The following is a 15,209-nucleotide window of genomic DNA, read 5'->3' as shown; positions in this document are numbered from 1 at the left end:
TAGTAAGATCACATTGTCAGGCCAAAGTTAGAAACCAATTACCTCTGCAGTAACAGTCAAGAAACTCAAAGCCCAAATTTTCCCTTATCAGCTACAAGAACTTATGGAACTCTTTGGCAATAGAGGAAGCCAAGTAGATATTAGCTTTGCTTTTCTGTAGCACTGAACTATAAAAGATAATAAAGACATTCAACAACAACAACACTTTAAGAGTACTCTAAATCAGAAATCAGCACTCAGCTTTCTATTCTGTGACCCCTCTTGCTTTACTGTTTTAACTCTTCTTCATCCCAGTATCATTACACAAGAAGGAGAGCTGGTCAGTCCATCTTGCATGTTTACATATTTAAGTACTATGACCAAGGCAGTTCTTTTAATGGTTTTAAATGGTTTATTCTTCTGTGGGGTTTTTGATTACTATTTTGTAAGCTGCCTCAGATAGTTTTGGAGAATTGAGACATTTATCTATTAACACTAGCCAAAGGGAGGAGAAAAGAAGAAGAAGAAACAAGGTCCAAAACATTACAAATCCCAAAGACTGGAAGTCAAAGTTTGACTCTAAAAAGGATCAGCTAAACAGACACCCACCCACCATGTATCCAGTTATTAACTGCCACAGAAACTCTCAGAAGAGTACTGCTAGTGGGGAAGGCACAGATCTAGTCCCTCAAGGGGCGGGGAGGTCAGTTCCCCAAGAGAAGCAGGCAGGCGCAAAAGCAGCGGGATGTGGCTGTCCCCACAAGTGAGTGACTGTCAGCAGCAAGAGAACAGGCAAGATGTTGAGGGAGGCGATGGTGGAGGAGGCAGATGGCAGGTGCTGCTGGGACCCCAGCAAAAGGAAAGGAAGAGCCCACCAGAGCTCATCCTCCTTCCTGCACAGTGCACACTCTCCCAGGATCCAAAGGGCAGCTCTGCCGCTGAGGCTGCAGGCGCAGGCAGCTGTGCGAGAGTGAAAGCGCCGGATGCCAGTGAGCAAGGCGCTCCAGTGGTGTGCACAGGCTGAGCATGAGGGCTCCCTCCCACGTGCGAGGGCTCACGGGTGCGGTCGAGTGGGATGGAGTTGTCGTCTCCGGCCCAGCTCAAGCGCAGCCCCAGGAAGTTTTTAGAAGTCACCTGCACTGGCTGTGGCTGGAGAAGGGCAGGAAGGGGGGGGGGAGAGCTGCAGTGGCAGCTCTTCCTTTGCTTTCACTGGGGTCCCAGCCAGCGGCACCTGCCATCCGAATGCACCTCCTCCATTACCACCACCCTCAACATCTTGCCTGTTCTCTCGCTACTACTGCTGCTGGGAGCCGCCGCTGCCACCTCCTCCATCTCAGTCCTCCTCTCTGTCTCCACCTGTAGATCTCGACAGATGTCTCACAAGAGGGGACTTTGGACTTTCATGAGACTTCAGATGAAATCTGCAGCAGGAGGAGGAGGAGACCTGGCCAGGGGAGGGAGGCGGCAGTGTGGTGGCGGCTTGGCCATGTAGAGCAGGAAACTGGGAGTTGGGACCTGGCTCGCTCGGCCAGTGTGCATCACCGCTTGCAAGTGGAGGGCCCATCCAAGCCCTGGTCGCCCCGCCCTAAGGACGGGCCTGCATATCTGAAACTCCCATAAATATAGATTTCCAATTTATCTTTACTACATGGAAAAGAAAAAAACAACCCTGAAAACCTGGAGAGAGAAAAACCTGTATACAAAAGAAAAGTGCAACAGGAAAGTATTTTAAGCGTCAAATATTTGAGATCTGGAATCTAAAAAGGAAAATGTACCCTGCACTCCCCACCCCCCGCCTTTTATTTAAGCACAGATATTTTAAGAGGCTGAATCTTTACATTTATCACATTAACCAACTGACAACTTCAGGTACTCCCTCAGCTTAGTTCAAAGAAATCTAAGCCTATGTGAAGAAATCTGTTTAATTAGAGTATATCTCATTATCATGATCTTTGTGATAAAGGATAAAAATGGCCAACTACAACTGCTATAGATGGCATAAAACAGAGGAGAACTGACTATAATCTACTAATTAGCATTCCCAGTTTCTACATCTCATTACATACTCCACTATGCTTTTAAATAGTACTCTCTTTTTTGGATCACAATTCTACAATCCTACCAATTTACAGTTGTAATTATAGTTGGCTCTGAGAATAAAACCCTGGCATTTCACTTAAATGAATTAGAATGGGTGTAAGGAATGATGGAAATGGGATGTAGAAAAGGCAATATGCCCACTTTTCAAATTGCATAAGAAATTGCTTGAGTGATCTAAGCAGCAGCCACATATGGGTGGATTGGTTTAAATCAAGGGGCAGGATCCAGACGAAGTCATGAATGATGACCCCTGAAATTAATGGGATTTAAGTTAGCAATGTCTCATTTATTTCAATGGTGCTTAGTCATGACTAACTTAGTCAGGCTTTCTCCCGAGGTGATTTAAAATTGGCTATTTAAATCATAATTTAAATCACCAAGAAAAAGACAGATTTAAGTCATTCATTAAACAAAACACAATTTAGATATAGTACTTCCCCTGTGTATACAGAGGGGTTACTCTATTAAATCAACCATAATTTATTTTTTTAAATGATGCAGCAGGGAAATGACTTGATTATCAAGCCAGTGGTTGCCGGTTCAAATCTCCACTGGTATGTTTCCCACACTATGGGAAACACCTATATCGGGCAGCAGCGATATGGGAAGATGCTGAAAGGCATCATCTCATACTGAGCGGGAGATGGCAATGGTAAACCCATCCTGTATTCTACCAAAGACAATTACAGGGCTCTGCGGTTGCCAGGAGTCGAAACTGACTCGATGGCACACTTTAGCTTTAATTGACAACCAGACCATATATCCTTTTGTGGCACTATTTACATTTTCCACATCTTTGCTTTTTTTAAAAAAATCTGGCAAGCTGTTTCAACAAAATATTCACAAATAGTGTCTCAACAATTTGTAGCCATTTGCAGCTGTGTTGCGTCTTTGTAGTCAGATGATGGTTAGAATCACTATTAAGAAGTGCTTCTTTCCAGTGTTCCCTTTTTGTCTTAGTTTGCACCTTATCTTTTGTCATACCTTTTTATCCTACCCCCAACCCCAAACAGAAGTTACTGGGTAGATCAATGTTCTCCCTGAGAGGGAAGGCAAGTGTCCATGTTCTTCAATATGTATGTTGGTTCAGACATAATTTATTATTATTTATTCATTCAATTTCTATACCGCCCTTCCAAAAATGGCTCAGGGCAGTTTACAAAGAGAAATAAATAAATAAAATGGATCCCTGTCCCCAAAGGGCTCACAGTCTAAAAAATAGACTGAAAAAATAAAATACCAAAAATAGAAAAAGTACCAAGCTAAGGTTTGTTTAGCTAAACCATGATTTCTTAATGGACTAGTTCAGACGCCACATGGAACCTCAAAGCCAGGCTCCATAAAACATCCCTGGGCTTCAGGTGTGCACTCCTCCCTCCCCTCATGAGTGTTAACTTCCTATTTAGGTTAAAATAAGCAGAGCTTGATCATGTTGTCCAAACCAAGAAATTGCAGCTTACTCTAACCTACTTGCTTCAGATAACCTGAGATCTGTAACTCATTTCAATCCTTGGGTACAGATCTTGGGTTAATGGAAGCAAGTTGGTTAGAATAAGCAGAGATTGGTCAGTTTGGACAAAAAACCCAATCTCTGCTTATTTTAACCTAGATAGAAAGTATGCACATGGCTGGAGACGCAAAGCTCACACTCCCAAAGCCCAGGGATGTTGCATGGAGTCCAGCTTTATTTGGTGTTCCACATGACATCTGAACCCTCTCAGTATGTCCAGCCTGAGCCTGAGCCTAGCCACAAGACTTGGTTTGTTTCACGCTGGCAAACCACAGGTCGGTTTGTAAATCAGAGTCTGAGCTAATTGTGGTTTTGTGCTGTTTCAAATTCATACACGATTAATATACCAGCAGTAAGGGCAATTGTTCTATCTTAAGAGGGTATGACATAATGGAGATGGGCAGGAGTGCAGAGAGGGAGGGGCAAACTGCCCTCAGGTCCCACAAGACTGAGGGCCCCCAATATATTTGGTTCACACTGGCATTTGTGGGGTACTGGAGGAGGGCCTCAAAACTCTATCTGTATCCAAGGTTGAAATAAATTTCAAATCTCTGCTTATCTGAAGTAATATATCTAAGCAGTAATATATCCAGGAGCCATCTAATGGTATAGCAGGGAAGTAACTAGCCTAGCAAGACAGAGGTTGCCAGTTTGAATCCCTGCTGGTATGTTTCCCAGAATATGGGAAACACCTATATCAGGCAGCAGCGAAATAGGAAGATGCTGAAATGCATAGTCTCATACCACACGGGAGATGGCAATGGCACACCCCTCCTGTGTTCTACCAAAGAAAACCACATGGCTCTGTGGTCACCAGGAGTCGACACCGACTCGACAGAACAACTTTAATTTATCCAGGGCCCAAAGCTTAAAGGTTTGGGCCCTGGATATCTGAAGGACAGCCTGTTCAAGTGTTTCTGCACACCAACAAGGTCATCAGAGGGGGCTCTGCTCCATATGCTGACAATGAAAGTGGCTCAACTGTCATGCATGTGGGACAGGGCTCTCCCAGTGGATGTCTGTTCTCTGGCCTCTGTGGCTGCTTTTAAAAAATAGCTGAAAATGCTTTTATTTTTTCATGCTTTTACCCCTTAGAGATTGCCAGTATCTCCTTTCCAGCTGCTCTGTTTTGTTCTTATGGCTGTTGCTTTTGGTGTTTTTGTGGTTTTAATTGATTTCAATATTTTAATGTGATTTTATGGAATTTTATTGTATTTGTAAGCCACCTTGGGATAATTTTATGGAAGACAGTATAAAAATCTAACAATAAACAGAGTAGGCAGGCTAGAATAAGTTGAGATCAGTGGATTCAGACATTACAACTTATCTTAACCTAAATGGGAAGTGGATGCTTGGTTGGGAGATGGAAGGGAGGAACACACATTTCCAATGCTCAGAGATATTACACCAAGCCTGGCTTTAACTAAGGTTCTGTATGATGTCGGAACCAGCCCTATGGGAAAAGAAGTCCATGCAGAAAAGGTTGACAAGATACAAGACTATGATTTAAGTAGCTTTTTTCCTAGCTTCTTGCACCAACCCTTCTGACAACAGGAACATTTCCTAGAAGTAAAGCATGCGATTAGTTTTGCATGAATTGGATGTGCATAAGGATACATATTTCACATAGCTCCGTGAAAACCTAATTAACATTTTTAGATAGTTATGCATTATTAAGAAACAATAATAAAGAGTTTTGTTATGCATCCAGTCCACACACTAATCAATCATGAGATACAGAAAATAACATAACACAAACCATGCTCAGAGGTGGTGGGAATACCTTGGATAACAGACAAGTGATCTGAAAATTTTATTGTAAGTTTTCCTTGCCTTATACCGACTTAGGCTATTCATCCATCTAGGTCACTATTCTCTATACCAAGGGTTCTTAACCTTGGGTCCCCAGATGTTGTTGGATTTCAACCCCCATCATCCCTAGTCCCAATGGTCTTTGGTTGGCAATTATGGGAGTTGAAGTCCAACAACATCTGGGGACCCAAGGTTGAGAACCCTTGGTTCAAGCTGCACAACTTCACCCCTTCTACAGATGTTGGCTACAACTCCCACAATCCCTGATGACTGGTCACTGTGGCTGAGAATTATGGGTGTTGTAGTCCAAAAACAGCTGGAGGGCCAAAGTTATGAAACTCTGGTCTATGCTGACTCACAGAGGCTCTTCAAGTATTCAGACAGGGTTCCTGGAGATGCTAGAGAGTGAACCTGGGACCTTCTCCATGCAAAAGCTGATGCTCTAACACTGAGTTACAGCCCTCACCCACATGGTAGCAATAGCTGTCCCTAGTGTTCTCACCCTTCATACTGCCTATAAATATGAAAATTTCATTTTAGCTAACATGGCCAATAATCTTTGATAGATCCACCAACTACTAATTTTCTTAGTTCTTTTTAAAGCCTTTGGTGCTAGCAGACCTACAATGATTTGTAGCAATGAATTATGTATGCTGGTGGTTTGTTGTGTGAAGAAAAACATCTTTAAATCTGTCCTAGATGTACTGCCAACTGAGGTAATATAGCATTTTGAAAGAGGATGAATAATTTCCCTTCATTTTCTCCACATCATTCATAATTTTGTAAGCTTCTAACTAATCAGACACATATCTCACACAAACATTTGACAACAACTTCCAGGAAGATCTGTTGAGTAAGTGTGTGACAACTCCAGAGTAACCAACAATCCCAACCATTTCCAAGTTACCACTCTATAAGCCTTTCTGGTGACTTCCTTATAGTTTTTAAAATACAAGCAGTGAACACCTTTAGACTGAGAATACCTTTAGACTGGATAGGGAGAATACCTTTAGAATGGATAGGGATGAGATAGTGGCTTGAAGAAAGAAGATGGAATATGCTTTCCCTCTTTGTTGTCCTATGCCTAGTGTAACACAAACAGCAGCTGAGACAAGGAATTGTCTTTCCATATTGCATAGTGCTATCTTAAACTAGTGAGAATGAATAAACTAAACTAGATTAACAGAACAACTTGCTCAAATTCTAAATGGAGCCTAGTGCCTCCAATCCAAGATAAATCAATTAAAGCAACTGCATTCCCTTGCAGATTTCTCCCGTTCACTCAGGTGAAGTCCTTAGATTACTAACCTGGTTTTCTTCCTGTACAACGCGATACTGTTCTTTCCAAATGGTTATTTTAGATGCTTCATCTTTCCTCAGGGCCCTTTCCTTCTTTAGCTCAGGACTCCAAAATGTCTTGATACTATTCATAGAGGAACTAAGCTTGCTTTCCTTCACCTCTACATCCTTGCGCAGCAGATCATTTTCCCGCAACACTTCCTTGAGTTGTGTCTGGAGGTCCATTATAGTATTGTCTCTGGCCTGGCGCAGTGAATGAGGCACTGTGGACGCCATGCTCACGGGAGGAAGGTGATGCTCTCCAAACGCAATTGTATCACTGGCAACCCCACTACTGGCAATGTTGGGGCTGCTGCCCATAGCAGTCATCCTAACGCCATAAGGCAGACGCCCACCAGATCGTCCAAGAGTCATGGTGCTTTTAGGCGTGTCTGCACCCACGTTCTCATGGTCACTTAGGTACATAGGGCCTGAAGTGGCATAGGCAGCATTTAAGGATTGGATATTTTCCATAGAAAGTGTTTTGCCACTACCACCCCCAGTACTATTTCCAGAGCTGCCACCTGTGCTGTTGGTGCGACGGTGGCCAAGCCGTGGTGATCGTGGCAGCCTTGGTGAACGCCCAGGACTCTGGCTGCTTGGTTCAATCTTACCAACTGACCGGGCACTTCCATACATGATTGAATTTGTGGTATAAAATAACAGTGTAAAAAGACTTCCTGTGAGGTTTCTTGACTATAGTTGCTAGTCAACTTAAGGCCAAATATTTATAGCAGATCCAATTGCCAGTTTCTGAAGCTGTTTCTTGGTACCAACCATCTGTAACAGAAACAAATGCATTAATTCCCCAACAACTCACATGTCCTGTTATTTTCCTAGTTTCTCCAAAATTCAGTAAGCTTGTAAAGGCTCAAACATGTAAAAAGGAACATGCAAAATGAAAAATATTTATTGAAGACTGAAAATTTGATAGTTTGTCTCTGTATTCAACAATACATTGATTCAGAATACCTCTAAGGTTACTTTTAAAGCTCTCTCTCAACTACCGCCTTAAATCCCTCCCACAAGCTCATCTACTTTGTCTCCATCTATCATATTTGTTATCACTGGTTTTTGCCATATTACTCCCTATGCGCTCATTTAAAAATAAAACCTAGAAAAGGTTTAAGTGTGAAAATCACAGTCAAACAGTACCATAAAAGCAGTGCCAGATATATTTCTAAAATGCATGATCAGAAAACTCCTGCACTGTGTCTTTCAAGGTGGTTCATTAGCTTTCACTGTTGCTATTTAAAATTCAGTTGCTAAACTGACAATTGAGACATGATCTTTGGACTACTGCTTGAGAAGCTACAGACAACAATAGAGAAGCATTTCAGACACCACTGTATGAAGCAGACCTAGAACTGGCATGAGGTGTTATAGATAACTCTTTATAACAGACTAGTATTTTTCAGCCCATTAAAATAACGGGCGCTAGTTGCCTTCTCTGGCCTCCCCCGCCACCGCCGCCTCACGCCCGGGCCTTCCGCCTCCCGCGGTGGTTTTGGGTGGGGGGCCTCCGCGGTGGTTTTGGGTGGGGGAGGGCAGCGGTGGTTTTGGGTGGGGGAGGGCCTCTGCGGTGGTTTTGGTTTGGGTGGGGGGAGACTCCGTGGTGGTTTTGGATGGGGGGCCTCCGCCTCCCCCGGTGGTTTTGGGTGGGGGGGCCTCTGCCGCCTCTGCGCCACCGCCGGCCTCCTTCGCCTCCGCTTCAGTTTGCGTCGCCGGCCTCCGCGGCCGGGCTGGGCCCTCCGTCTCCACCCCTGCCTGTCATCTGCAGCCGGGCCGCCTTGGATGGCCGGCCCCGGCCCCCGCCGCCTCACGGCCTGGCACACCGCCGCCTCACGGCCATGGCCCGCCAGCTCTTTCGCTTAGCGGCCTGGCCCTCCACCTCCTCTGGCCGAGGCCGCGGCTCTGCTGCAGCCTCGGCCATTCCGTGTCCTCACACCTTGGCTCCTCCGCCGCCTCGGCCAACTTCCCCCGTCACCCCTTCCCCCCTGCCCGGCTTCAGCGGCCGCCGCTTCTCCTCGGCCGCCACTTCTCCTCCTCCCGGCCAACATGGCGGCCGGCGTCTGTGTCCCTGTCTCTTTCGGCGTGTTCTGCGCACGTGCTCCGCGCATGCCCAGAACTCCCGTCAGAGACGCAGACACCTAGCATTTTATTATATAGGATTCTGAGAAGTCAAAGCAGCCTTTCTCAGCACCTGACAGGACATCTTTTACTATTTCAACCTGCACCTAAACATTTGTATATATAATTCTCTAAGGCATGCCCATGACTAATCCCATGTGTGACAGCTCTCGCGTGAGTTCACGAGCAACTGTTGGGAGTTGTGAGAGCTGGTGAGGAAGGAGGGAGGGAGACAGAGGCAGCAGAGGAACCAATGTGAGCCGCTTCATGGGAGTTGTGAGAGCTGGTGAGGAGGAAGGGAGACTGAGGAGGCGGAGGCACCATTGCGAGCTGCTGAGGACAGCTGAGTAGGCAGCGGAAACAGGGAGGACAAGAGCCAGGGGGAGAGATGCGGGGGAGGTTGAGGAGAAGGTGGCAGTGCCACCATGAGCAGCTGACAAAAATGGGTCACTGGGCTCCTCACAAGGAAGAGAGCTGGCGTGGGGGGCAGTGGCGCCACTGCGAGCAGGTAATGAAAACAGGGCCGTCAGCCTCCTTGTGAGGAGGATGAGAGTTGCCAGAGGAGAGGCAGTGAGGGAGACTGGCTGAAGGGATTGGAGGGAGACTGGCTGAGCCCTGAAATGGAGAAGGTGGAAGGGAGAACTAGGGGCACAGATGCTCTGCGCCTCGGTCAACTAATTCCTTAATATTCCTTTAACTCTTATTTTTGCAGTCATCCATGTTCATGGTGCTTTATACAGAATGAGAAGACAGGTCCCTGCCCTAGGACTTATAGTCTAAAAATAGACACAAGGGAAGGAAAGGGATGTGGAGATAAACTGGGGAAGAATATATAATTACTTCATATACGTGCACTTGGGATTAGTTACAATATAGCATAGGATTGGGTCAAAGTAGTTAAAAATATCCAAATAACCAAATTGCCCAGTAAGAAATGCTGGTAACAATCCTGCATATACTGGTTTCAGTGGCAAGGTACACACATTATGCAGAACCTGAGGTTCCCCCAGCCTGAGATTACAGAGAGAGCCAAGGTTGGCTTTGCAGACAATCACATATCTCCAAGTTCAGCAAGAGTAACACATGCTGGCCGGGATTCCCAGCAAGACCCCAGATCCTATCCCAGCCTGCCTTGCAGCCATTGTTCCCAATGGCAAAGGGACTGGGTTCACCTCGAATAAGATGGTCATGAAGAGCATGGGTGCAGTCATAACATGAGCATGAGGTGGAGGCACACTTACCACTACTGATATTTATATACCGCTTTTCAACAAATGTTTCCAAAGTGGTTTACATAAACAAACAACAAATAACAAATAAATAAGATGGATCCCTGTCCCCAAAGGGCTCACCGTCTAAAAAGAAACATAAGATAGACATCAGCAACAGTCACTGGAGGTACTGTGCTGGGGATGGATAGAGCCAGTTACTCTCCCCCTGCTAAATAAAGAGAATCACCATGTAAAAATGGTGCCTCTCTGCCCAGTACGCAGGAGTAAACAAACATTTGCAAAGTGGTTTGACATAAGAACAGCCCTGCTAGATCAGGCCCAAGGCCCATCAAGTCCATCATCCTGTTTCACACAGTGACCCACCAGATGCCACTGGAAGCCTACAGCAGGAGTTGAGGACATGCCCTCCCTCCTGCTCTTACTCCCCTGCAACTAGTACTCAGAGGCATTCTGCCCTTGAGGCTGGAGGTGGCCTATAGCCCTCCAATTATAAGTCGTTGATAGACTTGTCCTTCATGAAGTTATCCAGACCTTCATGAAGTTATCCCTCTTAAAGCCATCCAGGTTGTTGGCCGTCACCACATCTCGTGGCAGAGAATTCCACAAGTTGATTATGTGTTGTGTGAAAGAGTACCTGTTTGTTGGTCCTAAATTTCCTGGCAATCAATTTCATGGGCTGACCCCTGGTTCCAGTGTTATGTGAGAGGGAGAAGAATGTCTCTCTATCCACTTTCTCAACACCATGTATGATTTTATCGATCCTCTATCATGTCTCCCCACAGTCATCTTTTTTCTAAACTAAATAGCCCCAGGTGTTGTAGCCTTGCCTCATAAGAAAGGTGCTCTAGGCCCCTGGTGATCTTGGTTGCCCTCTTCTGCACCTTTCCCAGTTCTACAGTGTCCTTTTTTAGATGTGGTGACCAGAATTGTATGCAGTACTCCAGGTGTGGCCACACCATAGTTTTGTAGAAGGACATTATAATATTAGCAGTTTTATTTCAACCCCCTTCCTAATGATCTCTAGCATGGAATTGGTCTTTTTCACAGCTGCCGCACATTGAGTCGACACTTTCAACAACCTGTCCACCATGACCCCAGGATCCCTCTCCTGGTCAGTCACCTACATCTCAAATCCCATCAACATATACTTGAGATTGGGGTTTTTCGTCCCAGTGTGCATCACTTTATATTTGCCAACACTGAGGTGCATTTGCCATTTTGTTGCCCACTCCCCCAGTTGGAGAGATCCTTTTGGAGCTCCTCACAATCTGTTTTGTATTTCACTACCCGAAAGAGTTTGCTATCATCTGTTTGGTTTACAGAGACAGATAAATAAATAAATAAGATGATTCTTAAGGAATATCTATTCTGTTCATCAAAGTACCAATTTCCAGTTTGACATGTTCTGGGCTTTGGTTTACAGAGACAGATGATGATGATTATCGTGTATGTACACACACCCCTACCTTCCAATTACTAAGTTACTTAGATTTGCATTTCTCTTGCTAGACACTAAGGCTCACACTGGGGAAAGGGAGCGGTTTTCACCAAAACTGGTGAAATCAATTCAGTGTGCCACTCATCTACTCACTTGGAGGAAGTTGGCAGCACAGTCAATTACTGTTGGCCTATTCAGACATTAGTATAGAAGTGCCCTACATGCTTACAGCCACTGAAACAGGTCAGAATTAATTTTTGTCCAGACTGGACACAGTTCACACAAGAAAGGAGATTCTGCTGATAGAGTACTGCTAAAGGTCTGGATGCAGCTAACCACAACCTGGGCTATAATGAAACCCTAATTTAATACAAGCAGCTAAAGGCTGCTTTCCAATGGAAGAGAATGAACAATGAAGGAAAACATCTGATCTGAGGTTAAATATTATAGATGGCATGGTTAAATCATGAATTGCATGTATTACTGTGGACTTCTACTGGACTCAGGGACCAGAAAACTACTGAAGACGCTAAGATGGAGGAACTGACATCCAACCAACCAAGATCACGAACTGAACCTATAGGCAAAATCCTGTAGTTCTAGTTTGCACACTCCTGCTTGAGATCTGCACTGTTTTTAGGTCCCAAACCAACAACCAACATTTACTTTCTATCTGATGGAGAGACAATATTTTATATAGTAGCTAATGAACAGTAATTTGATTCTAGCAAGTTCTGAACACTCATAGCTTATTTTTATGCATGTGTGCTTGGAAGTAAGCTCCAATTATTTCAGTGGGACTCATTTCCAAAATAAGTACACAGAGGATTGCAGCCTCAGCTTTCAAGAAGTGAACTGGCATAGTATTCTTGCATGTCTGCAGAGAGCTCCAAACAGAAAACTATTCCATCTTTTGTAATTCCAAAAATACCTGTGTTTTTGAGTGGCACATGGGCTGCTGACTAAAGATTCTGAAATGCTCCTATGTTGTTTAAGGCTCTATTTAGTTGCAAACAAGTATATTTGAATTGTTTTAGCAAATCAGTTAGCAGACATATTAAAAAATATATGCATTCAGATATACATATGTTCAGAAAATATATGAAATATGGCTGAAATTATTAAAATTGTATTGATTTAAACAACCCATCATGCTTGGTATCTGTCACCAAGAATATAAAGATACTTATTTGGAAGTGTCACTGTCAGTGAAAATTTGCAAGTCTACAGCTTAGTTAGGACCATAAGGACCTAAGAAAGTCACCTGCCCTCCATTTCTCTATGAACACCATATGACATCCTAAAAGATAACAGCTGTCAATATTGAGAAACACAGATATGAACATTGCTCCTAGAAGACAATATCTTGTCCTTTTAAAGTTTTCAAGCTGAGAAAAGCACAAAAAGCAACCACAACAGTCACAGGAGAATCTTATACAAGGATAAAAGGATGACCCATGCTCTATCAAATACACCTATGGGAATCGATTCATAACTAGAGTTAGGGTATTAAGTGTAATAGGCTAGCTGGCATCCAGATTAATGTTACATGCACCAAAACATATTTTGCGCTCACAACAAGGGAGGGGCAATTCTCACTGACCTCCCCTTCCCTCTGTAGCTCATTCTGTATCCTGAAAATATGTTCCTAAGCATCCGGAAATCCCCAGCAACACATTTTCGGATGTGGCACAGTGGGCTTTAGTGACTGGAGAAAACTGCCCTGCCTTGCTGCACACACAAAACTGCCCCCCAGCCACCACACAAATTCGTTGTCTGCTACTGTATGGCTGCCAAACACAAGGCCTGGACTTTGGTGCCCATGACACTCCTACAGCACTATCACTCCTACAGCACTGGTCACTACATCATCTCCAGGCAAGGAAGTGATGCACTTAGTATGATAAAGAGGCTGACCTGCCAATGGCTGCATATGCTGAAAAGGAGTACGGAAAGGGCATAATTTGCAATCTGTCAGCATTACAAAGAAGGACATGGAATAGGTGGTGGTTGCTTATCACCAGCTGAAAAGTCTGCAGTGACAGACATTTAGGTTGGCATATTGTGAGAGCAGCTGTTCCAGTAGGCTTTTCAAGGGCAAGCAGTGTGAAAAGGAGAGGAGGTTCAGATTGTAGGGGATGCTAGGCTGGAGGCAGGAACCGGAAGTTAGGGGAAACTGTGATGCTAGTGAACAGATTTTTGACAGGCAAGATGTGGAAGGGTTGCACCCAGTATTCCCTAGAACAAGGATTCCCAGATGTTGACTACAACTCCCATAATCCACAAGCAAAAGCCACTGCAGCAGGGGATTCTGTGAGTTGTAGTCAACATCTGGGAATCCCTGTTACAGGGACCACAGTGGTTGTACCCTGGGGCTGGATGGGACAGGGTATTTTAGAAGTGAATTGTGAATGGGAATCTGGTTCTCTTATCCATTTGAGTGTGATACTCCTGTGTAAGAGGAAATCAGAAAATTGTTTGTGGCCTTAACAGACTTTCTTTTCATACAGAAAACCAAACTGGTTGCAATATTAGGATTATGGAAGCAGTTCATCCTACAATTAGAGCATCTGGTGACTGAGAAGATAGAAACGAAGAACAACACACTATCCTGTAGCACATAAAATCAGCAGCATTAGAACAGAACTATATTCTTGCTCTTATATTCTAAAAATCAGTACCTACCTAGGCTGAAAACAGATTAGTAAACCAATGCATAAAGATGGAAGCAGACATGAAAAACACACACTTCAAACCAAATATATCTTCTCAGGAAACCCAACATAATATTTGTCCATGGTCTTCATATCCTTTACAAGTAGAGCTGCCAGGCTCCTACAAGAGATCCTGGGTTTCCCTTAAAATGCTTACAGGCAGCAAGAAACTACACAACTGCTAAGGATCCATCCCTATTTCTCCAACAGTCCTCTAAGCCCACACTTCCCTAGTTGCTGCACGGGGGGGGGGGGGGCGGCGCACCAGTTTTGTATGTTGCTGGGGGGCACGGGAAAGAAGAGGAGGGGATGTAGGGAAACTAGGCAGGATGCCCATGAGCTGCCGAGTTTCTTTCTGCCTAAAAGCACAATCAGATTCTCCAGAAGGGAGGACTTGGCAACCTTATTTACAAGTAGATTTATTTTGAGAAGTCAGCTACAAAAAAAGAAAAATGAGTCACATCCCAAAAAGAGTAGCAAAAAGGTGCCATACCATCTGCTACACTCAAATGATGGGGTAGGGGGGAGAGAATGCCTGAGCATCCAATTTTTGCGAGAGAATACAAGGTTATTTCAGTTTCAAGTAATGCCTTCCAGCAGTAGACACTTCCTGATTGAAAAACTGTTCAGTCCTTCTAAACACATGTTATAAATGTGAATTTACAATGCGTCCTCCTACAAACACATTATAAATCAACTATAAATAGGAATGAAGTCCCAAAGGTCACCTGAATTAAATGAGTCCAATTTAGTAAAACTGACCCATTGCAATAGAGATGACTATCCCAACTTCAGCTGGTAAGACTTTACTTCTATCTTGGCCATCATATGCTATACAAGAATAAAGGAAAAGATTATGAAAAAGTGACACAGGACAGGAAACGAAGTAAAAGCCACAGTTCAACTATCACATTGAATTCTATTTTAAGATATTTCAAAGTATGGGCATGCACACC

At 44.2% G+C, this 15,209-nt stretch overlaps 1 protein-coding gene across 19 annotated transcripts in view; it reads right to left on the bottom strand.

The window, feature by feature from the left end:
• Positions 1-15,209, bottom strand: part of ERC1 (ELKS/RAB6-interacting/CAST family member 1) — a 292,154-nt gene that overhangs the window by 275,586 nt on the left and 1,359 nt on the right. For 17 of the 19 annotated variants that reach the window (XM_053255867.1, XM_053255857.1, XM_053255862.1 and 14 more), the window contains exon 2: positions 6,710-7,519. In XM_053255867.1, coding sequence (XP_053111842.1) covers positions 6,710-7,378 — 669 coding nt within the window. In that variant the 5' untranslated portion in view covers positions 7,379-7,519. Of the gene's footprint in view, positions 1-6,709; positions 7,520-14,981; positions 15,085-15,209 lie in introns of those variants that run through there. The other 2 variants (XM_053255848.1, XM_053255847.1) reach the window with 2 other exon arrangements.

Source organism: Hemicordylus capensis, chromosome 5, assembly GCF_027244095.1.
Source record: "Hemicordylus capensis ecotype Gifberg chromosome 5, rHemCap1.1.pri, whole genome shotgun sequence".
In the NCBI taxonomy this organism is placed as follows: Eukaryota; Metazoa; Chordata; class Lepidosauria; order Squamata; family Cordylidae; genus Hemicordylus; species Hemicordylus capensis.
This window is presented reverse-complemented; position numbering and strand designations above follow the sequence as displayed.